Source organism: Somniosus microcephalus, chromosome 16 (assembly GCF_052327205.1).
Source record: "Somniosus microcephalus isolate GS21.2 chromosome 16, FLI_Smic_1.0, whole genome shotgun sequence".
Lineage (NCBI taxonomy): Eukaryota > Metazoa > Chordata > Chondrichthyes > Squaliformes > Somniosidae > Somniosus > Somniosus microcephalus.
The window spans coordinates 44,380,186-44,407,523 of NC_141002.1; the positions used below are offsets into that span (position 1 = coordinate 44,380,186).

The 27,338-nt window shown below is 43.0% G+C and overlaps 1 protein-coding gene across 5 annotated transcripts in view; it reads left to right on the forward strand.

Annotated features, from left to right (window-relative positions):
• LOC147106110 (ELKS/Rab6-interacting/CAST family member 1-like) overlaps positions 1-27,338 on the forward strand; it is a 1,260,296-nt gene that overhangs the window by 1,197,079 nt on the left and 35,879 nt on the right. For 3 of the 5 annotated variants that reach the window (XM_086008889.1, XM_086008886.1, XM_086008887.1), the window contains one exon: positions 6,671-6,859. In XM_086008889.1, coding sequence (XP_085865015.1) covers positions 6,671-6,859 — 189 coding nt within the window. Of the gene's footprint in view, positions 1-6,670; positions 6,860-27,338 lie in introns of those variants that run through there. The other 2 variants (XM_086008888.1, XM_086008891.1) reach the window with 1 other exon arrangement.

A 27,338-nucleotide genomic window follows, 5' to 3' on the forward strand; every position in this document is an offset into this window, starting at 1 on the left:
TCTGAGCTTAAAAGATAAAAAGAAGCTAAATAAACATCAGCATAAATACAGTCCTTTACACAGGTTGCTGGCTGGGAGGAGCCTGTCACTGAGAAAGAGCTGGAATAATAATATTAGGATACTAGCTGGAAGGAGTTACTAAGCCCAACAGTGTGAGAAAACTGGTTTCACATCCGTGTAAATACAACCATTTAAACACTATGCTGGCTGGGAGGAGTTCTTGAGACCAACAGCGTGACAGAGCTGGGAATTTACAGACATCTTGACATTTTGTCAGTGTGTGTTAATTGGGCGCTCTCTCATTGTTGAACTAGTGTTTTCACCAGCTAGCACTCTCTGTGAATGACAGTATTTTTGCGCATTGTGTGTGTTGGGAGAGCAACTGTGTTACCTTAAATGACAAGAGACAGTGCTGATGGGATTGCACTGATGTTTGTCACATCAATCAACCAAAAGTCTAAGACAAGTATTCACCAAATCCAAAGTAAGGTAGCATAGCTCATTTCTTAGTAACTGGTGAGAAGTGATGAATGAAGTATCCTCTTTTAATATTCCATTCCATTTGAATTGAACCGACCGAAGACAGTTGAACTTGGTGTCCGTTCAAAAGTGCTGTAGTGTGCTATTGAAATCAATAGTGCAAGTGGGGAGGGAATTGGTTTGATATGTGAGGCATGGTTTAGAACACTGATCTTTTCACTTCTGGGATTTTTGGTTGAAAACTGACCTATATAAATGAGATGTAGGTCTTCTCTTTCTACTAACTATAAAAGTCCTGCAGGAAATGGGGTTTGGCCCGGCAGCGGGGGCACGAGTCTGCACTGTAAAGCTGTCTGTTAGTCATGAGCAGATCAGTACCAAACTGGCAATATTGCTCAAAGACTACAGGGATGGATGGTTTGGTAATTGGGGGAGAAAATATTTGGTATGTGCTTCTGAAATTGAGGTTGTTATATTGTAGAGGCAAAGTAGAGTTGGCCTTATTCTGCATCTGGCTGTTATACCTGGCCCAAGAATGTTTGATGCTGATACTGGGTGAGAGAGCTAGAGAGGAATTCCATTTCCTAGCACTGAGCTTCCTCATCATGAGCTCAAGTTTTCTTAGTCTTGCCCTGAAGCAATTTAAAAAAAAAATTAAGGTTGTACCATACAGTTCGCTTTCTTAAATACAGAATTCTACCATTTTCCACCAGCATCTAGTTCCTCTTTGGCCTGGTCCTGTTCTCTGTGGGCTGCTAATATCATAATTTTTACAGCAAAACACTTTTTTTGTGGCTGCGTCCAGACAGGTATTCTCAAGGGCAAAACAGCGCCACAATGTAGCAGGGCACAAATTTGTATACATATTTTCCCACATGCTAAGTTTTCTGAACTTTTGCAATGGGAGTGATGAGAAAGTTTCAGAGCAGGGACCCAGCAAATGAAGGAGGGGGGATAAATCACTGCAGATCTCTCTCAAACCTCATAGCAGCCAGTTACAGAAAAGAGGCCAGGGGACAGCGTCCTTCCCTGTCCTCTTGGCCTGAGGAATGGTGCACATCTTAGGATACTTCATGAGATGGAAGTTGAACTAAGCTTTTAAACTCAAATGGGATCAAATAAAAATCAACTTGGAGGCCTGACACCAGCCGTTGGGATTTTGTCACAGTGTTTGATGTGCACATGTTGTTTTCATCGTTGATGCTTCGCTTCCCATTTACCACACCAAGTTGTTGTATGGACGCTGGCCACTCAGACCAACTTGGAGCAGTTAAAGACGGCTGACACTTGCAAACCACTGCATTTTTTGCATGCTGAAGTATTGGAAGCATTTTTCAAATTCCACACTTTCCAGCCCACATTCACCTGGAAAAATGACATCAGTTCTGAAGCACTAGCCTCAGCAGGGGCCATGATTGATGTTACTCTGGGACAGGCTCTGTTGACAGACTGTTGATGCTGGCTGGCTTTGCAGGCATGTCATTAGAAGAGGTGATGATGTTGATGCTCAGCAAAAACAAAATTGGTTTTCAAACGTGCTTTTCTTGCTTGCAACTTAGATAAAGATGACAGTCAAGCCTTGGAGAGTGGCATCTTGTCATCAATACCACTTTTAAGTTAAAAGGAAATATTGTTAACTTTAACGTTTTGTTTTGTTTTTGACCATTTGAGTACTTTTGTTTAAACAATGAACTGTGATTACATTATTGAGGAAAAGTGTCTTGAGGTTACTTGGGCCACCGTGAAGGAACTTAATTGTCAGCAGGAGAGGTACATATAGTATTACTGGATAGTTAAGTGATTGGCGCTGTTAAATGTATGCTTATTAACTGTTCTCCTTCACACTGCCATGGTTAATAGCAATTCCTTGCCGTTACAGCAAAAATATATACTGCTTTAAAGTCAATAGAGGTACGTAGAAAGAAAACAAAAGAGAATAATTTTATGAAAAGGTATACTAATGCTCGAGACCATTTCCTTAAAGCTGGATTTTTATTGTGTTGATGAGCAGAGGTTCTTTGTTTTTTTTAAAGCATTTTCTCTCCTATTCCTCGGTTGACTTTCTTCATGCCAGACATCATCCCTGGCTGTAAGACCTGACAGGAAATTCTGCTCCTAGGTTCTCCAGCAATGCTTCTCTGAAACTGGTTTGTCTGAGAGTCAACCAGAGTCATTCTTGCTCCAATTTTCCTTCTCTTCCTTTCCTCCGAAAAGCATCAGTTCTCGAGCAATGTTCCCCGAAGCTGCGCAGACGAGCAGCCACACAGCAGTCGGGAGGTCCCGCGCGGGCCGTTCTCAAGCTGGAAGAGATGCTGCACATGTGCAGCCGCACAGCAAATTTAAAGGGACTGCGCACGAAAAAGAAATTAGAGGAGACATTGGTCTCAAGTTGCTGCCTTCTTGGAACAGCAGAGTTGAGGTTGGGAACTCACCATATGTGAATCAGCTTGTTCCCACTGAGAGGCGCAGCACTTTAGGACCATATCGCTCAAAGCACTTACTTAAAATATTTCAATATCTGGGTCGTAAGGACAGTGAATACTCCCAATTAGGTAGAAGAACTTCACTTTCAGTCACAACAGAGATGGTACAGCTTGAAGACATCGAAGGGCTGTCCCAGCCATACCTATAGAACAAGGAGGAATGCATTCATTGCTGTGTAAAGCAGAAGGATTACTGCCGACACTTAGCTTTGTCTCATCTCCACACAAAATCTGCCGTGAGTTTTTACACTTCTCTGCATAATTAGCCTTTCACTGCACCGTAGACACTAACCACAATCAAGGCAAATCCAAGGCTGCCCTTATTTTATATTTCTGTAATATGTGTCATTCTGTAGCTTCGTTTTATTTAAATGTCAAGGAAGATGAACCAAATTTCACATGCAACTCTTTACTCTGAAGAAAAGGATGTTTTAATCTGAAGTGCTTTTCTAACCTCATTCCTCCCCCCTCCTCCGTTACGCCCCCCCCCCCCCTCAAAGTCTACACAAAGAAGCAATAAATGTTATCTTCTTCCTGAGAGAAGATATTCCCGCTCCTGATCCAAAAGCAACCTTGTGGAGGCCTATCACATTACATCATCTGGTCAGAGATGATGACTTCTCTGGCCAGCTGGTACAAAAACTGAGTGGGTATTATCAATTCTGAATGCTGATTCCTATATTTAAACACAAGTCAAATGCTCAGGCCAGTTAGAGCTGAAGCTTCAGCGTGTTTGAGCGCTGCATACAGAATGGGAGGATGTAAATTTAAACCTGTAATTTATCACACTGCAAGTTTCTTTGAAGGGAGGAAATGAGGATGGACTCATGTGAGGGTAACACTTAGCAGCCAGCTACAGAGGAGCCTGTCGTCTTGGAGGAGTCATACTGAATATTGGTAGAGGAGAGAAGGGAAGAGACAGAGAAGAAAAGCAAATATGAACTTAACCTCCGCTAATTCAACCAGAGTTCAAAAATTAAAAGGGTGTGAGGAATGGGCAGGAGAATGGGAGTAAGTTGATAGCTCTTTCAGTGAGCTGGCACAGGCATGATGGGCCAAATGGCCCCCTTCTGTGTTATAAAAGTCTATGATTCCTGAGCTATATTGTTCATCAATGCACCATATCTGAATCTATTTAATTGCTATTTTTAAAGTGGTGTGGAGATCTCAACAAACCAGGCATGCAAAAATGTCTGGTATGTGCATCTCTTCCCCTTCTGTGAGCCTGATCAGTGAGTGTCATCAGGTTAATCATGTGTCAGCCGTGGCTCAGTGGGTAGCACCCTCGACCCTGAGTCCGAAGGTTGTGGGTTCAAGCCCCCACTCCAGAGACTTGAGTACAAAAATCTAGGCTGACACTCCAGTGCCGCACTGAGGGAGTGCTGCACTGTCAGAGTTGCCGTCTTTTGGATGGAACGTTAAACAGAGTCTGCTCTCTCAGGTGGAAGTTAAAGATTCCATGGCACTATTTCGAAGAAGAGCAGGGGAGTTATCCCCGGAGTCCTGGCCAATATTTATCCCTCAACCAACATCACTGAAACAGATTATCTGGTCATCATCACATTGCTGTTTGCAGGAGCTTGCTGTGCCCAAATTGGCTGCTGCGTTTCTTACATTACAACAGTGACTACACTTTAAAAGTACTTCATTGGTTGTAAAGCGCTTTGGGACATCCGGTGGTTGTGAAAGGCGCTATATAAATGTAAGTCCTTTTTTTCTTTCTTTAATCAGCCACTGGGCCATCACAGCTGAGCCTCACCTTCTCCACAAGTAACAGTCTCACTCTTTCTTTCTTTCTCTCTCTTTCTTTACTCTCCCTCTCTCTTTCTCTTCCCCTAATGGCGGTAGGGTAGTGATCAGGAGCTCTAGCTAATTTCCTTCACCCCCTATTAGGGGCTTATTGAGGTCAATTATAGTACTCACTACCACATTCACTGAAATGGGGCAATTCAGCACAGGCCAATGCCAGTGCATACAGTTCATAGCATTTTCTTGTCAATCAATGAAGCCATAATTATCTCAAAAGCTTTGTTCTAGATCCTGGGAGTGCCAATGAGTATTGGTGTAGATTTAACACAATGCTTTGTTTGTGCTTGCATGGAATTGTATGAAGGAAGAGCTCCTCTAATTACCCCCTTCATGCTTTATGTATAAATTGCCCCTGTTTATAAATGGCTACCATCTTGATTGCAGTGACCTCATCAGTGAGATGAAATCAAATCATGATGTATACAGAAGATTCAGCATGAGTCCGTTTGAATGTATTTATCCAATACATGGAGCTATCTCAATATGAATATACGAACCTTCATGGACATTCAGCCAGTTAGGCTCATCTATCAAGTAACTTAATTCCTCCAGACAAGCATTCAACTGCTTTTTCTCTACCTTGTCAAGCAGATTATTCCAAACATTTATCACTTTTGAATTTTAAAAATCTTTCTAATGTCTGGTTTAATTTACTTTCACTAATGTAAATTTATGTCCTCTGGTCCTCCAAGCCTGGTGTACTTTGAAGTAATAGTCTGGGTTTACTTATCCATACCACTTAATATTTATACACCTGAATGAGTTTTCTCCTTAACCTTTTCTCTGGACTGTAGAGCTTGATCCTCTAATCTTTACCCATAGCTCATCCCTATTGTATTTGGCATCATTCTTGTTATTTTTCTCTCTATCCTTTCCAATGTACATATGTCCTTTTTCTAGCCTGATGACCTAAATTGAACACAGTATTCCAGCTGTGGACTGAACAGTGCATTATAAAGTCTTAGAATAACCTCTGTATGCTTGTATTCTGCTGTTTTGAACAGCAATATCCCAATTTAAGTGTCAGCCTTAATTCACTGGTAGCACCCGCACTTGAGTCTGACAAACACGGGTTCAAGCCCCACTCCAGAAACCAGAGCACATAATCTACATTTCAGTGCAGCACTGAGGGCATCTCTCGGATGAGACGTTAAACTGAGATCCATGGCACTTATTGAAGAAGAGTGGAGAAGTTCTCCTGATATCTTGGCCAACATTTATCCCTCAACCAACTCCACTGAAAACAGAAAGTCCCATCATTTATCACATTGTTGATTGGCAATTAGTTACTGCTTTTGCCTAGAAAACAACAGTGACTACACTTCAAAAGTGGCTGTGAAATGCTTTGGAATGTCTTCAGATCATGAAAGGTGCTATATAAAGTTTAGAGTCTTCTGTTTCTTGTTTGATACAGAACAGGTTGGTGATGATAGTGGTGGGAACAGGAATTCGGTTTTCAGAATTAGGAATGACCAGAAATGAAACTCTCACTTTAAATGTAACAAGCTAAAGAGCACGGAAGGGGGAACCTCCTACTTCAAATCATTGCACCTTCATTGTTTTGAAATGATTGTGATTTTCTTATCATGCTGCCTTGATTTTGTTGCCTTTGTTTGGTGGGAGGCACTGTGACTGTTGTCAAGCGATTTAAATCCTTCCTTATTTCTTTGTGTGATGTTGGGTGTCAGTAACTCATCATTTTGTGTTCATTTTTATTTTTCGCCATGTGGCTGCATTGCAGATTTTCTCCCCCTGCCTCCCATGCTTCTCTTGGTGATCGACTTTGTGGTGGTGGCTTCCAAGCTTTGCTTGTTCTAATGGTGATGGCCATATTTGCTGTGGCAACATACCCCCATTTTTTATGGCTTGTCCCCTCTTTTTTTTTTTCTCCCCAGCAGATCGTCCAGTCACTATTAGAACTGAACCAGAATCGCAGTAAACTGAAGCTGTACATAGGACACCTCACGACTCTGTGTCAGGACCGCGACTCACAGATTCTTCAAGGATTGACACCACCCCCAGCATATGGAATTGATAACAACAGGGCAACGTGGGAGGAAGAGTTGCAGAAGATGAGCTCAGCGCAGGTAAAAGTGTGAATAATAACTGCTCAAGTATGATTTAGTTTCTTCTGCACTGCAGACAGCCCATTGATATCTGCTACATTCTCGCTGTACATCCACTCCCTGATCAGTTGTCAGCTATGTTGCCACAGCTGTCAAAATAGTTTAATGATTCAAAAACCTTTTGAATTAATAACCCCATAAATTCACAATATAAGGCTTATTTATTTCTGCTGCATAAAGGGTTTATTGGAACTGTGATGGTTTGATGCAGTCATTTTTACAACGATTTCCAAGGCCAGGACTGTGTTACTCATACTGTGATTTTATGCTACAGCAGGGATCCAATAAACTATAAAAAACCCCAGGGTGCTTTCCTCATTCCTAGTATACACGTCAACGCGCTCAGCTGGTATGGTGTCACAAGTTACCATAATATCCTACCTGTTAAGTTCCCAAATTCCCAGGGCTTTGGTAGCAGAAGGACTGGGATGCTTCCCTTCATAGAAAGGGGGGGATAGAAGGTGTGAGTGAAGCTGAGGTGTTCAGGTGCATCCTGTTATGGTCGATTTGCCCGAGAGTACAGTGGTATGTTGCAGCAGAGATCCTTAAAGAAAACTGGAAACAATCTTGTTGATTTTAACACATTTGCTGGTGTCTTTGTTGAAGCTAGTTTTTTACAGCTTTTGCAGAAATGGAATCATGGGATGAAAACATGGAATGTGATCCTCAATCACAGAGTTCCATGTATTAAAAACAGAATTTCATTGATCTTGTTGATGTGTAAGAGTTAGAGGAAGAAGGTGTACTCTAGGAGAGTATTCACATAAGCTCAGCTCTTTTAATTCAATTCAACTACTTCAGTGAGAGAAAACATATTACATTTCGAAAACATTTAACGTGCTGCCAAAGAAAGATTTTTGCTTTATTTCTACAAAACAGAAAGGCTTACTGTGGTGATAAAAGGGTCTCTTATATTTGCAAGCAAATGTTAAGCTTTCTTACATTATTGGGCACGTCAGAAATGTTATCTGTTAATAAGCGGCTATTGTTTTGAGCTGTAACTATCCAGCATTTTACAAGAAGCCATCACTTTTCATTTACCTGGAGAGTTTGAAAGGATCCTACATAATGTTTGGGTGTTCTGCAGGGCACTTTATGCAAACAATCAGATGATGGATATTATTGAAACGGTACAGAAACAGTGAGGTTTCATATTCATCAGTCTGGCCTATATTTGTGAGGGGAGTTTAGCACTAAAGCAGTGTATAAGTTACAGTTAATTCCTATTTTAGGTTCTGTTAAATTCAAGGGAACTGGTAGCACACATTCGATTTCCATGTTATTTAGCAAATCAGCAAGGGTTTAAAATAAGGGAATGTGTCATTTATAATTATTATTAGATTAGAATTTTACTTAGTGGTGAAGCCAGTGTGAGTTCAGTGTTGATCAGAACTGATGTGGATTTACAGTAACTTCTATTTTTTTAAACAGTGTTTTGAGTTCATCACGGTGAGGGCTGTTAGTGCTGGGAATGGAACTCTTCCATTTTCAGGCACCCAATGTCAGCATCAGGCACTCAAGTCCAGTATTGCACAGCTAGAAGCAGAGTAATACTCCCTCTACTCTGCCCCAACAATGTGCCTTAGCCCAAACCTCAGAAGGACACTGATACTGCACTATTACAAAACTCTTTACTATTTCCCACACCAGTCATCCTGTGGCCTCTGATTACCAATTTGTGATGAATTAGGGACAGTTCTGTACAATAGACCCATGCCCACTAGAACCAGGATTGAGACTGACCAAACTAATTTGCGTAGGACCAATACAGAGTAAACTTTCATTCCACCAGTCTGGACTGGAGTTAAACACAAGACCCAGAAGTGAAAAGCTGGTGCTTAACCCACTGCACCATCCAGTTCCCTCAAACGAGAGTTTACAATCAGGGGTAGCTTCCATTTAGTTCGGTTGAACAGGAGCTTAAAATCAAAGAGCAGCACATCTTGGATTTGTGTATGTGAGGTCAAGGAGAACTATATTAATGTTTTACATGGGGGTTACTGGAAAAATAACATTGCCCTAAGTAGAGGCTGCACAATTAAGGCACATGGGATTGGGGGCAAGGTATTGACTTGGATAGAGAACTGGTTGGCGGACAGAAGGCAGAGAGTTGGAATAAACAGGTCGTTTTCCGAGTGGCAGGCAGTGACTAGTGGGGTACCGCAAGGATCGGTCCTAGGACCCCAGCTGTTCACAATATATATTAATGATCTGGACGAGGGAATTGGATGTAATATCTCCAAATTTGCAGACGACACAAAGCTGGGTGGGAGGGTAAGCTGTGAGGAGGATGTCGAGAAACTCCAGTACGATTTGGACAGATTGGGTGATTGGGCAGAAACATGGCAAATGCACTATAATGTGGATAAATGTGAGGTTATCCACTTTGGTGGCAAAAACAGGAAGGCAGATTATTATTTGAATGGCAATAGATTGGGAGAAGGGGAAGTGCAAAGAGACCTGGGTGTTCTTGTGCACCAGTCGCTGAAGGTAAGCATGCAGGTGCAGCAGGCGGTTAAGAAGGCAAATGGTATGTTGGCCTTCGTAGCGAGAGGGTTCGAGTACAGGAACAAGGATGTCTTGCTACAGTTGTACAGGGCCCTGGTGAGACCACACCTTGAGTATTGTTTGCAGTTTTGGTCACCTTACCTGAGGAAGGACGTTCTTGCCATGGAAGGAGTGCAGCGAAGATTCACCAGGCTGATACCTGGGATGGCAGGAATGACGTATGAGGAGAGATTGTCGATTGGGCTTATACTCACTGGAGTTTAGAAGATTGAGAGGGGATCTCATCGAAACCTATAAAATTCTGTCAGGCCTGGACAGACTAGATGCAGGAAGGATGTTTCTGATGGCCGGGGAGTCCAGAACCAGGGGTCATAGTCTAAGGATAAGGGGTAAGCCATTTAGGACTGAAATGAGGAGGAATTTCTTCACCCAGAGAGTGGTGAACCTGTGGAATTCTCTGCCACAGAGGGCAGTGGAGGCCAGTTCATTAAATATATTCAAAAAGGAGTTGGATATATTTCTTAAGGCTAAAGGGATCAAGGGATATGGGGAGAAGGCAGGGACAAGGTACTGAATTTGGATGATCAGCCATGATCTCATTGAATGGCGGAGCAGGCTCGAAGGGCCGAATGGCCTACTCCTGCGCCTATCTTCTATGTTTCCAATGCATTGCACTACCAATGTGTGAGCCACAGACTGGAGATATGTGAGTTCACTCATTTCATCCCCACATCTAACTTTCTGATCTAGTTTTACCATTGTGACCAAGTGCCAACCAATATAAAGTGCGGGGAAGATTCATCTCTACTCTATTCCACCTCTTAGTGCCCATGTAAGGTGGCATTGGGAGCAGTGTTTGGCTTGCTCTTTTCACCACAATTGGTGTTGTCAAGGAAATTAAAGAAAGTGAGAAAGATGGAGGAAACATTGCCCATTCATATACCTGTATTATATATGTATCCGTTGAATTCTAATATATTAAAAAGACATGTCTGCGATGCCAGCGCTGCTACAGATACAAAATATTCTTTAAATGTTGTACACTGCTCAGGCAAAGCCTGAAATTGATGAGCACATTTGGAATTAGTCAGTTCCCTGGCCAAACAACAATTAAACTCTAAATGAGTTGAGGCTCCGTTTACTTAACAATTACATTTTTTGATCTAAAAAGGGCACAATTCCACCATACCAGCAGACTAATACCTTGTGCAGTATAGGGTATAGCGTTGCTGACCTTACAAAACAGCTTATCATCTGCCTTATGAATGAATATATGTCTAGTCTGTACCCTAATTATCTCCCGTTTGAGCATTTCCCATTACTTCTGCAGCATTATGTGCCAATTTTTCTTTGCAATTTATTTGGGCCAGTTCCCTTCTTACCTAATTTAAATTGGCTTTCTTCCAATCAAATATCTTTTGTCTTTGACTGTTTCAGGTTCTTTTCAATATTTATATCTAAATTAATTACATTATGATCACTGTTTCCCACATGTTCCCCATCCCTTAAGTTATCTACTTGCCCCACTTCAGTTTCTAGAACTCGCTGCAGCACTGCCTCTTGTTAATTGTAAAACAAATGCCATAAAGGAGGAAAAACACTTAAAATAAGGAATAAAAATTAAAACCATAGACTGCTGAATAAGAGGGGTCTGTTGCATATGTGGTATACATGTCTGTCCATGTGTGTTTTTATTCAGTAAACTTCACATTCTGTCAGTTTCTTAAAGGGGCCATTTCATCACTGCTGAGGGTAAGGAGCAATACTTTGGATGAACCAAGATGATACAGATAGCAACACATTTGCTTGGCAGTTTTCAAGATTATGGCAGACTTCAAGTCTGCTATGCGCTGTTCAATAATTCTGATTTTGGAGTACTTAAAGAACAATGCATGCCCTTTTTTTCTTTTTTAAAGTATCAATTATCTATTTTATATTTTAAATGCAACATTCCAAAGCTATTGCAACTGTGGGTGGCACTATAAGCATAACATTAGATTACAAAACTTTATGAGGACAATTTTGTTAATGGGGGCGCATTGGAGGCGGGACTGCTGCATATCAGTTTTTAGTCCCGCCTCCATTGACTTCTGGCCAACCCACACCATTTTCCCTTGATTGACCTTGTTAAGCCCGCCAATTAAGGGGAAGCCGGTTACAGAGAACGTCAGCGTATGACGTTTCATCTGTCAAAAATTTTTGACAGATGAATTGTCATCGTTTGACAGCTCTGTGAAGCTGTCAAACACTGACATTCTATGTTATTTGATAAGTCCTTGTATTCAAGACTCATCAAACCTCTTTTGTGAGCAGAAATTAGATGGTTGTTGCATAGGAGAATGCAGCAGCCATCTCATCTCTGCCGGTGAGATGCGAGACTCTCCGCATCCCCAATTGTTGAAGCCTGCAGGAAGAAACAAAGCTAAGTAAACATTTTCTATCACTTTCCACTCACCTCACATACTTAGCTCTCCACACTTGCACCCATCACTTACCTTCACAGTGCACTTTTGCACCCCTCCGACCCCCGCAGATCCATGGCTCGCCTTGCTAACCCTGGCAAGGTTCGCAGCCTTCGGGAAGCCCGCACTTGTGTGGGTAAAATGGGGATAATCCTCTTATCTGCCTGTTAACTACCTGTTAACAGGCAGTTAAGTGGCTGTAATCCCCTTCCCGCCTCCAGGAGACGGGACCCGGTGCGGGTTGGCTACCCACCTCCCGGGAAGATGGCATGGAGGCGGGTTGGGGGCGGGATGGGCACCCGCCCCGAGATTCTGCCAATTTCCCAGCAGTCCCGCCTCCAAACCCGCCTCCCCAGGGCTGGCAAGATTGCGCCCTATGTGATTGGGCCGCTTAAAGATGGAGAAGCCCATCTTTGAAAGCACCCAAGGAAAGTAAATTAAGAGAAAGGGCAGGATTTTCATTGTGCCGTGGAGTCAGGATTGGAGGTGTGGGGGGGGGGGGTTAAAATCCCGAAATCAGGGGTCCCGACCCCATCCCGTACCCAAACCCGCCTCCATGCCAGTTTCAAAGGAGGCGGGTACCCGCCCCGCACTGGGACCCACCTACCCGAGGCGGGAAGGGATTAGTGCCAATTAACTGCCTGTTAACAGGTAGTTAACAGGCAGTTTTTAGCCTAATCCCTATTTTGAAGGTTGAAGTGTGGGATTCCCGACGGCTCCAAACCACGCCAAGTTAGAGGAGGCGGGCCGTCTGGTTGCAGGACTTGGAGGGGTCGAGATGGTGTTCAGGTAAGTGTGCTTGGTGTGTCTAAAGTGATTAAAGAAGTGTAAATGACCTTTTCTTACCTTTTCAGCCTTTCTTTCGGTCCCGGGAGTCCCTCATCTCACCGGCACAGAAAGCAGAATGGCTGCGAACTGTCAAAAGTGACAGCCTGCAGCTTTCTGTGCAGGAGAGATTTCTAACTGAGTCTGTGGAGAAGGACTCAGGTTAGAAGTAAGACTGTCAGTGTTTGACAGCTTCAAACAGCTGTGAAACACTGATATTTCATCTGTCAGGACCTCTTGACATGAAATTTCAGTCTGTGACGTCACCTGTTGCCGGGTGGCCCTTAATTGGCCTGCTGATCCCGCTGGGTGGGCTCAACAAGGTCAATCAAGTTAAAATCACGTGGATTGGCTGCATCTCGATGGAGGCGGGGCTACAACCCCGAAAGTTGTAGTCCCGACTCCTGAGTTAAATTCCTGCCCAAAGTCGCCATCTAACAAAAAAAAAATACACAGAATACACTTAAAATCTTCAAGAAATTCTAACTGGAAAGGGAAACAAGAAAAAAGTCTTAGCACAAACTCAAAGCCAACCAGGGAGTTACAGAAAGCAGTGCTGAATGCAGTAGTGCAAAGTGCAAAAGAATAAAATTTCAACGATCTCAGAAAAACTTCCCTGAATCAGAACAGTTCCGGAAAACCATTGAAATGTGGAAATACACAGCATTGAACTTTGTTTGAAAATGCACACAAGAAATTAAGATGTCAAAGAAAACAATAAAGCAGCCAGCAATATGTAGATGGACACCGACAATCCCCATCCCCCTCACTGAGGCAATACGCAAACATAGGCCCTTCCACAGCCCCCTGCTGCTGAAAGAAATGTAGCTCCCAACCCCTCCCACCCCAGGTGAAGCAAAATTTGTACTTGGAAACCCCATTTGAGGTCAACCTCCCCTTTTCCCATTCCTCTCCCCCATTTTTGCTCTCTCCTTGCTCTCTTCCCCCTCCTCCTTGCTCTCTCTTTCTCCCTTGCCCTCTCCTCATTGCTCCTACTTCCACCCCCTCCTGTATACCTCCTCTCGCTCCCCTGCCTTGGTTCAATTATCTCCCTACCCTCTAACCCTACTTGACATGAAGAGTGCCCTTGGTCTTGACTCCCCACGTGCAGTGCCATGGGAGATCAACTGGTATGTTTACAATTAAAAACTTCTTTCCTGTAGAATTAAATTCTACTAAATTCATACTTTGGTTCTGTCTTCACAAAGGAGGACACAAATAATCTCCCAGAGATGCCGGGGAACATAGGGTCTGATGAAAGGGTGGAACTGAAAGAAATCAGTATTTGTAGGGAAATGGTGTTAGGAAAATTGATGGGACTGAAGGCCGATAAATCCCCAGGGCCTGATAATCTACATCCCAGGATACTTAAGGAAGTGGCCCTAGAAATAGTAGCTGCATTGCTGGTCATCTTCCAGAACTCGATAGACTCTGGAACAGTACCCATGGATTGGAGGGTAGCTAATGTTACCCCACTATTCAAAAAAGGTGGTGGAGAAAAAGCGGGGAATTATAGACCGGTAAGCCTGACATCGGTAGTGGGGAAAATGCTAGAGTCTATTATAAAAGATGTAATAGCAGAGCACTTGGAAAGCAGTGACAGGATCGGACAAAGTCAACATGGATTTACAAAAGGTAAATCATGCTTGACTAATCTACTGGAATTTTTTGAGGATGTAACTGGTAAAATAGATAAGGGAGAACCAGTGGATGTGGTGTATTTGGACTTTCAGAAGGCTTTCGATAAGATCCCACATAAGAGATTAGCGTGCAAAATTAAGGCACATGGGATTGGGGGCAAGGTATTGACTTGGATAGAGGACTGGTTGGCGGACAGAAAGCAAAGAGTTGGAATAAACGGGTCGTTTTCCGAGTGGCAGGCAGTGACTAGTGGGGTACCGCAAGGATCGGTCCTAGGACCCCAGCTGTTCACAATATATATTAATGATCTGGACGAGGGAATTGGATGTAATATCTCCAAATTTGCAGACGACACAAAGCTGGGTGGGAGGGTAAGCTGTGAGGAGGATGTCGTGAAACTCCAGTACGATTTGGACAGGTTGGGTGATTGGGCAGAAAAATGGCAAATGCACTATAATGTGGATAAATGTGAGGTTATCCACTTTGGTGGCAAAAACAGGAAGGCAGATTATTATTTGAATGGCAATGGATTGGGAGAAGGGGAAGTGCAAAGAGACCTGGGTGTTCTTGTGCACCAGTCGCTGAAGGTAAGCATGCAGGTGCAGCAGGCGGTTAAGAAGGCAAATGGTATGTTGGCCTTCGTAGCAAGAGGGTTCGAGTACAGGAACAAGGATGTCTTGCTACAGTTGTACAGGGCCTTGGTGAGACCGCACCTTGAGTATTGTGTGCAGTTTTGGTCGCCTTACCTGAGGAAGGATGTTCTTGCCATGGAAGGAGTGCAGCGAAGATTCACCAGGCTGATACCTGGGATGGCAGGAATGACGTATGAGGAGAGATTGTGTCAATTGGGCTTATACTCACTGGAGTTTAGAAGATTGAGAGGGGATCTCATCGAAACCTATAAAATTCTGTCAGGCCTGGACAGAATAGATGCAGGAAGGATGTTTCTGATGGCCGGGGAGTCCAGAACCAGGGGTCATAGTCTAAGGATAAGGGGTAAGCCATTTAGGACTGAAATGAGGAGGAATTTCTTCACCCGGAGAGTGGTGAACCTGTGGAATTCTCTACCACAGAGGGCAGTGGAGGCCAGTTCATTAAATATATTCAAGAAAGAGTTGGATATATTTCTTAAGGCTAAAGGGATCAAGGGATATGGGGAGAAGGCAGGGACAGGGTACTGAACTTGGATGATCAGCCATGATCTCATTGAATGGCAGAGCAGGCTCGAAGGGCCGAATGGCCTACTCCTGCTCTTATCTTCTAATTGTGGCTCTGAATCCTGTGTTTTCCCAGCTAATGATGTTACACAGACTAAACACAGAATCCCCAATTCCCTTTCTAAAATGTTTCCCTCTCCACTCTTGGGTAGCCCTGGGCTACACGCCATTTGCTAACAGGCAAATAATTTTCTCAATTTGTGTTATTTTCTCTTAATTTTGTATGGCATTTGCTTCCAAATTTTCCTGGATATCCAAATATTCCTGGACCAGTTCAAAATAATGTGACGAACCATCGCTTGTTGAGTCTACTAATGTGTTAACGCAGGATGAGCATCAACCTAGGTAAAAGCTAAACAACAGCGTAATGCCACTTGTAGATCAAGAGGCCGGTGTCACCAGTGGTTTACCTTCCTATAAGTCACCTCTGGTCCCCAGCAATGCATTTGGTCAAAATTCATTTTCTTGGCCTGCACAATATTTATTTTTCTGCTTGAAAAAAATACAAATGTTACAAATAGAATGTGGCACATCCAGCAGTTTTGGTAACTCTCCAATCAAAAGGCAGACTAACTCGTTCACCACTTCATCACCTGTAGGTTATCAGGTCAGCTTGTGAAGATGTTTATCCCATTTTGTCACTGGTCCCAATGTGCCCTCTGTATTTTCCTATTCTTCCAAAGTTACAGTGGCAAAGTTTTCTTTTAGACTATTTGCAAACTTATAAACCTTGAGCTGCTGCCAACATACATGTGTATTTATGATTGAAAGCTTCAGACTTCATTACTTTTATGAATTAAAGCCTAAGTGAACCTGTAAGTATGTTTTATTCCCTTGGATAGAATTGTAGTGAAGAGCACCCCGAATAAAATGAGGCCTTTCATGTCATTATGGTACTGTCTTCTGAAAGCCACATTTATCCGCATAAATAGGGTTTCTGCTGCACTTCTGCCAAAGTTACAGTAGCACAGCAGCAGAAATTCCGAGATAATTCAAGGCCATTGTTCATTGCTTTGTGGTTCAGTAAGAAAGTTCTTTGATTTTAAGTTGATCCACTATCCTTAATTCAGACATATGGCCTATAACAAATCTATTGATGCTCTTCCAGAACAGTCTTGTTTTTGAAAATGTTTGTCTCTTTTTGATACTAATTTTCCCAAAAAACCTGTGTGGAACCATAATAAAAGCTGTGTAGTCTAATGTAACAATGTTTTGGCAGACAGGAACTCCAGAGTACACATCTGTCTACTCTGTTTATAGCTGTTCTAAAACAGCTGCTCTTGTTTCATCTGTACCACTGGTCCAACCCATCCATGCTGTGATTGGGTATCAGCATGCAACATGACGGTCCCAAATGAGAGATGCTTCATGTTAATTTTGTCTGGAGCTGCAAGCAGCAGATGGTGGGTGTGAACAAGATTGGGTTTTGCATGCCTTCAGAGACATCCTAGTTGATTCCAATTCATCAATACTCTGTTTGGCTTCTGAAGCTAACAATTTTAACTGATGCCAAAGTTTGGCCTCATGGCGTGTCAGTTTGCCCACCTAAGGCAATACTGCCCAGCTCTCTTGTGTAACTGTAAGCCCATCCTCTACACAGGCACCACAAGTCTATAGGGTCTGAACTGATCTGTCTCTTAAGATTTTAGGTTCTGATTTTGGGCTGGCTCCAACCTAGCTCCTGCTGTGAAATCAGTTTGCAAAATGGAAGGCAGATTAGGTAGGGTTGCAACACTAAAAGGTATCAGTTTCTGTATTTATATATTTGTTAACTGTCAATCAATTTTAGTTCAAGGTACTGTCTGTTTGCCAACTGTTGTTGGACCACATATTGTCCACTTACAACACAGATGCAAGAGTGATATTGAGACTGATATTATCAGACTGATACAGGTATCAGTCCAGGCTCGTTGAAGTACAAAGCAGACAGACTTCAGGGAAAAGCAATGTTATGGTTTTGTAATTTCTTTCTTTCTCCTCGTCTCCCTCCCAAATGAATGTCCTTATTTTGTTTCCTATCTTCTCTTTCGCTCTCCTCCGAAACAGATTAACTAGTCATTAATCTGATTGCTGTTTATGGGATTTTGCACTTTTGGACACTTCTGAGAGTCGTGATCAGTCGCTATACAAATGGAAGATTGTTTTCTTTCTATATCCTCCCATGCAGTACTCCTTTCACAGCTGGAAAGACAGGCTGTGATCCTTCTCCTAGGCTTCTGCCAAAGTTGCCATATAGCTAGCTACAGGATACACGAGCAGGCTGAAATGGCTCTCTTGAACCTTCCACCTTTCCCTCTGGTGTCTACGCAGCTATCCCCAGGATGGAAAGATTAAGATTGGGACCTCATAATATAAGAGCTCATGGACCTGATCCTGCATTCTGCCACTCCATGTCGCAGTATGTTCAGATATGACATTTTTAAAGTCCGAGGTAGCCAGTTGTACCTTCATTTCTTTAGCCCTTAACATTGAATGTCAGTGGTTGTTCCTGTCCAGGATGAGCTTCAGGCTATAAACTTAATGACATGAATCTTGTCATTCATGTGGAAATGACTTATGAAATGATACTGGGCGGCCTGCTGGTGGCGCTGTCCAGGGAGAATATAAATACTCGGGCATGGGCCCAGCTTGCTCAGGACATTCTTTAACAGGAACTAGTGAAGGACACAACTAGCTCTCCATATTGAAAAACAGTTGATTAAAGCCTTGTTTAATACTCAGACCAAGTGCCTAGTAGTTTTCTTACGTCACTTAATACCTGCATTTGATTTGCAATGTATCGCAAAATTTCAGCTTCCTCCCTCTCCCACTGCTCTCTATATGATACCTGGCCCATTTGATAAAGACACTGTGGCTTTAGTTTGTCTACATAAACTGATATTACAATAAGAAAATAAAAGGCAATTTAGTGGCAGCCGAGATTGCCCACATGGTGAGTCTGTGTTGTCAGCAGTGCCATCAGGGCGAAGTCGAGCACTTCCCCACAGGGAAAGAGTCACTTTGGATTGCTATCGGACACCTCCTGGTGCCCATTTCCAAAGTCCTTCAGCGGAGCCCTTGGGTACAGTGCATATGGTGGGAGAGGAACCAACTGATCTTTAGAGAGGGAAAAAAAAGATATTGAGGAAAGAGCAACAGAAAAATAATTTATATGCATAAATAGCCTCATTTAGTAGCTTGAAGTTGAGCATTATTTTTGTCTTGTGTTCCATGTGATATCATAATCTTTTATTATAAACAGAAAATGCTGGAAATAAACAGCAGGTTAATCATCATGTGTAAATAGCAACGATACGTTATAATATCTTGGGTGTGCAACATTCAGCAGAACTTACTGTAAGCACCATTGGAAATGTGCTTTGCTCTTCCAAGCTGTTTGTAGATACCCTTAACAGCACAGTAAATGACACACAGCCTTTAAATGTACCAATGATGAAGCCGGTACACGTATTCTTTACATGATGTATCACAGGGCTGAGAGTATTGCACACAGCAGTCACAGCACAGCAAACTTTGTCCAATAAGAAATCAGTTTTCACCACAGAGGCCAACAACCAGCTTCATGAAAAGTCTGCTGTCAATGGAAATTTCCATTTGGGAAAGTAGACAAATCCAGTTAGTAAAAATTCTGATGAGATGACGTAAACCTGCATCCTGTCAGAGTCCGTCTTCACTCGATGTTACTCTGTACAAGGCTGTGGTTATAAATCTTAAGTGTCATCTCTTACACTGGGGCTTTGCAGGGATAAAAATTACTTAATGATACGCGGACTGGCGCTTGAAGTCATACTCATTTATCTTGTGAAGGAATAGCAGTACACTATTTCCAAAGCCATGTCAATTTGAGGGCAAGAACAAAATGTCAGAGTGTACTGATGCGTTTTCAGTCGAATCTCCCCTATCAGCTAGTAGGTTACAGTGCAGTGTAATTAACAGTGCAATTTAATATTCCCCTGGCTCCTGTGACACGATGAACTGAGACCACTGCTGACTAGGTGCTCTAATCATACACCATACCAACAAATGGCACTTAACATCTCACCAGCAAGTGAGAAGTTAAATGGCATTTGTCGGTGTGGTGACTCTAGCGCAATCCAGCTGTGAGTTGAGTGTGCATTAAGTGTGTTTTGAAGAAAATGTAAATCTACAGAATAACAGTTAACTACTGTACTTAAAATCTTTAAAAGTGCATCAGTGACTCCATTACACTATGGATTTGTACCAGTGTTCATGTTTTGACTGTTCTGTTATGTGATAGGTGCTCTAATGAACCCTGGGTTTAATAAAGCTATCTGCCAATAGCTATTAGATGATATAATTGGTATTTCACCAGCCTTTGCAGTACTTTTTCTTATTTTTCTCTTTTTTCCTCTTTACTGAAATTTCCCAGCACTGCTTACAATTCCTGGTCGGGAGGACAAGTTGCTTCTAGGTTTTACCCCTGTTACTGCATGCCCATCCACTGTGTGTTGCAGAGTGTGGATCCTGAGGTGATTGGCCTTTTAGTTTATTCTTCTGTCCTATGAGAATTTTCAGACCTTCCCACCACAGCCAACTGCAATTGGGAATCCGCATTGGGAATCACAGCAAATCCACCATTGGGAATCAGGCTCCCACCACTCATAGAATTATGTGTTGCATTAGCAATGAGCGGGCAACTTTGTTATATTTGCAAAATTGGCAGCATTCATCAGGTAAATCCGCCATTCCTGCTCCCGACCTAACTCTGGAGATTTCATAGAGATAAAGGTTCTATTGTGTCAGAGAGAAAAGGAAAAGATTCTAGTGTAAGATGAAAACACTAATTGTTGCTGTTTTAATGGCAACTTCACACTCAACAGTGGCTGCCACATGAATCACAGAACTTTATTTTTGGTGCCTTTCATCAGTACTGGGTCAAAATCCTGGAATTTCCTACCTAAGACTATTGTGGGAGCACCATCAGCTCAAGGACTGCAGTAATTAAAGAAGGCGGCCCACTACCATCACCTCAGAACAACTAGGGATGGGCAGTAAATGCTGCCTTGCCAGCATCACCCATATCCTGAGAAATAGAAACAAATCTAGCCTAGTCAATGGTTGAGGCATCCTAACAGTGGAATGCTCTCAGCAGAAGACCATGAGCTTGAGTACATGTCATTTCATCTAATGTTTTGCCGTTTGCATGGGCCATTGAAGCACCATACCGGTCAAAAGCAAGGTTTTTCAATTTTGAGGGGTAGAAGGGGAGGAGTGAACATAATATTACATTAGATTTGCTCCACTTTATAAGATTGTTGCTCCTGATGATCAGTCACAGTGCAGTGTTGATAAGAGCTACAAGGAGGTCTGCAGCAAAGATTTTCCTGACGGTCTGCTGGAAGATGATGTGAGATAGCCTGTCTGAGAGAAACTAGGAGAGAGAGTAATGGGCAGAAAATGTAAATAAAAACCAAAGAGATTTTCTATGAAGTTCTGACTGAGACAGATGTGTGTGCTTACCTCTATCTATATGAGTGCAGTGGGTTAAACAAGATGTAAAACCTCCAGAGTAATAGGTAATTGACATTGTCAGCTGCCTGGCATGAAACACATGGGAAACATTAATAAAAGTGCACAGAAGGAGAAGCTATTTGGCTGCAGAAGGTTAAGTTTAACCGGAAGCGACCAGCCACTAACATTTTTACAGGGCACTTGGCCCTTGTAAATGTCCTAGATTTATAAGAAAAGGTTTCACAATTTAAAAAAAAATATTGAAATAGTCATCTATTAGTCAGAAAGAAAATAATTTTTTTTATAAGTTAATTCAGACAATGTTTGTACGTTCAGTGTTCCTGAGTCAGAAGAGTTTACTTTATTTTCATATTTAGAATTCTAATTTTTTTTTAAATACAGATAACCAAAAATAAGGAAGCATTTCAGATGTTTTTAACCCATAGAGAATTGTAAATCAGTTTTATAGGATTTCCATTTTTTTTATAACAGTGTATTTGTAAACCCTAGTATCTCCACCTTTAATTCAATTTCTGTTCTGTTGTATTCTTTGAGACTGTTTCCAATTGGCCATAGTTCTGCATAGAGTCTCACATTAGCAGTCTTCACTACATGTTTCTTGTCAACAGGCATCGATTCCCTAAGTCATTGGAAATCAGAATAACAGTGGAGAGCAGAAATGAGAAGCAAAACTTATAAAGCTAGACTTTTTGTAAACAGAGAAACATCTTAGCTAAAAGTTTGTTTTGGAAAATGTCTGCTGTCTTCAAAAATTCAATTTTGGCTGATTATTTGCTGCTCTTAAGTGTAGCTGTGTGTGTGTCCTTGCCTGCATGCCTTTGTTTGTTTGTTTACTTTAAAAGCAATGTCCTTAGAGAAGTCAGCTTGTCCCAGGAAATATAAACTGTGTCCCTAAGGAAGGAGAGTCCATAATAAAATTCCAATAACACAAATTGTTATCTTTCTTTTTTTGAGGGGAAGTCTGGAGTAGGCTCCAAATGGATATCATTCTAAGATATTCCCAGATTTCTTGAATAAACAGAAGATAATTTTTAGATGGACCACACAGTTTGATAGTAACCATGTATCATTTTGTATTTAAACTTTAATTTTTTTCAACAAGTTATTACAACCATACTAAGTACTGTAGCATTAGTTATAAATGAGATTGGAAGACCTAAATAGGTTAAAAGGGCTCAAAATAAATAAATCCACAGTGCTAGTTGGTATTGACTTCAGAGTACTAAGAAAGACTGGGGAAGAGATTTATGAGGCATTGACAATCATTTTGAGGGAGTCATTGGACATGAGGGAAGTACCAATAGATTAGAAACAGGCTAACGTGATTCCCATCTTCAAAAATTGTGACAAAACAGACTCTGGCAAATACAGACCCATTAGTCTAGCTTCAATCATGTGTCAAATAATGGAGTTGTTTATCAGAAATAAATTTTATTTTGTTAGATTTAGTTCATTCTTATACATTTCAGAGTTAAGGCTGTAAACACATCCTTCCATTCTTGCAAAACATTGAAATCGACTCCTCTGCTTGGTACCAAAACTTCCTGCACAGTGGAGGCATTTTCATTTCCAAGTAACAACTTTAAAAAGGAGGTTCCACAACTCTGTTATTGCCGCACAGAAATGTTCGTAATTGTAGTGTATGTACCTTTAAGAGCAACTATGTTTTTGAAGCCCCTGTGTACTGTAGTACCAGTAGTGACCACTCGGGTATATAAGCCTGTATAGCGTCTTGTGTAGTTAGTTCACCTCCAGACTTTGTTCAGTAAACACTTGTTAAATCAACTCCTGCATTCCGTGTCTTCATTACACACAGATCTAACAGTGGCGACGAGTTAGAAACGAACTTACCTGCAATTCGGCAGCACCTCAAGGAGATCGATTCCTCAGACGAAGGTCGAAGCCAGAAGCAAGAAAAAAAAACTGTGGTTTCACCAGATAAACGGGCTGGTGGCAGGTAGTGCACTGATCCTTCCTGGGCTGCGGCGGGCTGGGGCTCGATCGGGTGGCTCTGCAGCGGGGCCGGGCAGCGAGTCGGTGCTGCAAAGCAGGTCGGCGTTCGGACCGAGCAGAGGGAGGGGAACGTCCCAGAGGGTCCGCTCCACGACGGGAACGGTTCTCCAAGTAACGAAGAAACTATTTAAAAGATATATATAAAAAAAAAATAGAAATGCCGCGAAAAGCTGCAGGTCGCAACGGGAGCGGCAGCGGCGGGAAAGCGCGGCAGGCGCCATCTTAACTCGGCGGGGAAGAAGGAAAAGCGCGGGAGGCGCCATTTTTGATTTTCAGGATGCCGAAGACTGGCAATATTACTGCTTTCGATAGTGATATAGAGGATTGGACCACATATGTGGAAAGAGTGGAGGTATATTGCACAGCGAATGAAGTAGAGGATGATAAAAAGGCATCGGTACTTCTAAATCTGATGGGCGCAAGGACATACGGGCTGTTACGAAACTTGATCACGCCAGCCAAACCGATGGACAAGAATTTTAACGAGATTGTTGATACCTTACAGGAGCACTTAAACCCAACACCGCTGCTGATAGCGGAACAATTCAAATTCTTCAGGAGGAATCAGCACAAGAATGAAAGTAACGCTGATTACCTCACCGAATTACGAAAGCTGTCAAAGCACTGCCAATTCGGGGCAGGACTGGCAGATTCTCTACGAGACAAATTCGTCTGCGGTCTCCTAAGCGAAGGAACACACAAAAGACTACTTTCTGAGAAAGATTTGACACTGGACAAGGCTTTCAGTGTGGCTGTATCATACGAAGCAGCAGCAAGAGGAGCTGCAGAGATACAGCAAAAGCCACAGGATTTCGGCACCCATGAAATGACACGGGGTTTCGAGAGATGTTATCGCTGCGGCAGATCCACCCATGACCAGAAGGACTGCTGGTTCAAGGATAAAGCATGCAGGCAATGCGGAAAGATGGGACACATTGCACATGTATGCAGATCTGGAAAAAGATCCGCTGACAGTAAAAAGGTCAATAAGGAAAAGTACAGAAAGGTACAAATGATGACAGACAGTAGCTCCGAAGACCAGAAGAGCGATAGCGACTCCGGAAATAAGAGACTAAGCTGTCTCAAATTACATAATGTAATTGCCAAAGAAGATTACCAGACCATTTGGGTTACCCTCACGATAGCGGGGTCCCCAGTCAGAATGGAGCTAGATACAGGATCAGCTCTGACCGTCATGAGTCAACGGGATTACGAGCGGCTATTTCCGCATATACCTTTGAAAGACACATCCATTATCTTGAAGACATATACGGGGCAGAAAGTATACCCCAGAGGGAAAATAAGGGTGCCTGTTGTATACAACGGCAAGGAAATACAGAAGTTGTATTTATACGTTCTGCAAGATGGTGGTCCACCGTTGTTGGGACGTGAATGGATCAGAAAGATACGTTTAGACTGGCACTCCATTCAGGCACTGACGGTGACCAGTAACAAAAAAAATGATGATGACGTCATACCTGAACGATTAAAAGACATCTTGGCCAATGCCAAGGAAGTGTTTCAAGAGAAACTAGGAACCTTGAAAGGCATCACCGCCTCAATAAAAGTGGAAGATGCGGCAATTCCCAAGTTTTTTAAGGCAAGGCCAGTGCCATACGCAATTCGTCCAGCAGTCGAGGCAGAGCTGGAGAATTTGGAAAAGGCAGGCGTATTATCCAAGATAGATTGGAGCGAGTGGGCAACACCCATCGTCCCGGTCATGAATAAAACGTTGAATAATGATAAATCTGAAGAACAGAGAAAAATTCGCATCTGTGGAGACTTCAAGGTGACTGTAAACCCGGTCCTTCACACGGTACAGTATCCTCTTCCGAGGATAGAAGATATTTTCGCCTCACTATCCGGAGGGAAACGTTTCACCAAAATTGACTTGGCACAGGCATATCTACAGATGGAGGTTGAAGAGGCCTCTAAAAAGTATCTCATGATAAATACACACAAAGGCCTGTACCAGTACAATCGACTGGTTTTCGGAGTAGCATCAGCTCCAGCTATCTGGCAAAGAGCTATGGAGCAAGTCCTCCAAGGGATTCCGGGGACTCAATGCTACCTAGACGACATCTTTGTAACAGGAGAAAACGACAACGAGCACCTTGCCAACTTGGAACAGGTGCTCACGAGGCTGAGAGAACGGGGCCTATGAGCAAATCGCCCCAAGTGCGAATTTTTCCAGAACCAAATATCATATTGTGGCCATATCATTAACGAAGAAGGGTTGCATAAGTCACCTGAAAAAATTGAAGCGGTCGTAAAAGCCCCCGCGCCTGAAAATGTCTCACAATTAAGGTCGTTCCTGGGATTAATAAATTACTATCATAAGTTTTTACCGAACTTCTCAACGGTTCTGCACCCTCTTAACGCACTGCTACAAACGGGAGTAGTTTGGAAATGGAGCGAAGACTGTAAACGTGCCTTCCGTAAATGCAAAGGCTTGATCACGTCCAGGGAAGTGTTGGCTCATTACAACCCATCACTGCCAATCAGACTGGCGTGCGATGCATCCCCTTACGGCGTGGGAGCGGTATTATCGCATAGATTCCCTGATGGCTCGGAGCGGCCGATAGCTTTTGCGTCACGCTCATTGAACTCAGCTGAGCGTAACTATGCCCAGATCGACAGGGAGGCACTCAGCCTGGTGTGGGGGGTGAAGAAATTCAACCATTACCTACACGGACAAAAATTTACCTTGTTGACTGACCATCAACCCCTCGTCTCCATATTCAACCCTAAAAGGGGCATTCCCATTATGACAGCGCAAAGGCTACAGAGGTGGTCCCTTTTCCTAGGGGCACACCAATATGACATAGAATACAAAGGAACAAAACAGCATGGGAATGCTGACGGGTTATCGCGCCTACCGTTGCCAACGGTAGAAGAGGCGCCTACAGTGGACCCAGTGGAGATGTTCCACTCGACCATAGTGGAATGTCTACCGGTGACAAATTCTACCATTGAAAAGGAAACAAGAAATGACCCGACTCGCTCACGAGTCTACGATTTAACGGTGAAGGGATGGCCAGCACATGGTGAACCACTGTTGCCAGCATTCTCGCAAAGAAGAGAACAGCTGTCAGTGTGCCGAGGAACCTTGATGTGTGGATCCAGAGTGGTGATTCCACCCAAACGCAAGGATAAAGTGCTAAAGGAGCTTCACGAGGGGCATCTGGGTGGAGTGAAAATGAAGAACTTAGCCAGAGCGTTTGTGTGGTGGCCAGGTATCGATGGAGACATCGAAGAAATGACCAAGAGCTGTCTAGGATGTCAGAAGGTTCAAAACGCCCCACCACAAGCCCCTCTACATCCATGGGAGTGGCCCTCATCTCCATGGCAAAGGGTACATATCGACTTTGCTGGTCCATTTATGGACTCAATGTTCTTAATCGCGGTGGATGCACACTCCAAGTGGCCGGAGGTAATAAAGATGTCCTCCACCACCACGGAAAAAACCATCACAGTATTAAGGACCATATTCGCCAGGAATGGGCTGCCTGAACAGATCTGTTCTGATAATGGACCGCAATTTGTATCCGAAGAATTCAGGAAGTTCTTAAAAAACAATGGGGTTAAGCACTACACGTCCGCCCCATACCATCCCGCCACCAATGGATTAGCTGAAAGGTTTGTCCAGACCTTCAAGAAGGCCATAAAGGCCATGGGTAAAGAAGACATAAATCTACAACATAAGGTAGATAACTTCTTATTTGCGTACAGGAATGCAACACATGTGGTTGCAAACCAAACCCCCGCCATGATGTTTTTCAATAGAAGACTAAGATGCCGGCTGGATTTGGTCAAGCCAAACGTCAGAAGGGACGTAGAGAACCGGCAATTTCAAAGCATGAATGAAAGGCCAACTAGAACCTTCCAGATAGGTCAACCAGTTTTGGCCCGGGACTACCGTACCGAGAAATGGCAGCCTGGAACTATTTGCACACGACTAGGACCGCTGATGTATACCATGGACATTGGAGAAAGCATAATAAGGCGCCATGCTGACCAGATCATAGAGTCATCCGAAAAAGGACAACCTACACCACAACTCTATACGCCTAGTGATGAAGCAGAGATACCCATAGTATCTACCTCCGATCCGGTGATACTGGAACCAGATGAACCCGACACTGGCATTGAAGCCGAATCGACCTTGCCAAAAGAACCTACTACACCACCGAAACCTACTACACCACCGAGGCGTTATCCGGACCGAGTCAGGAAGCCTCCAGAGAGACTGGATTTGTAATTGATTAACTTCAGCAAATG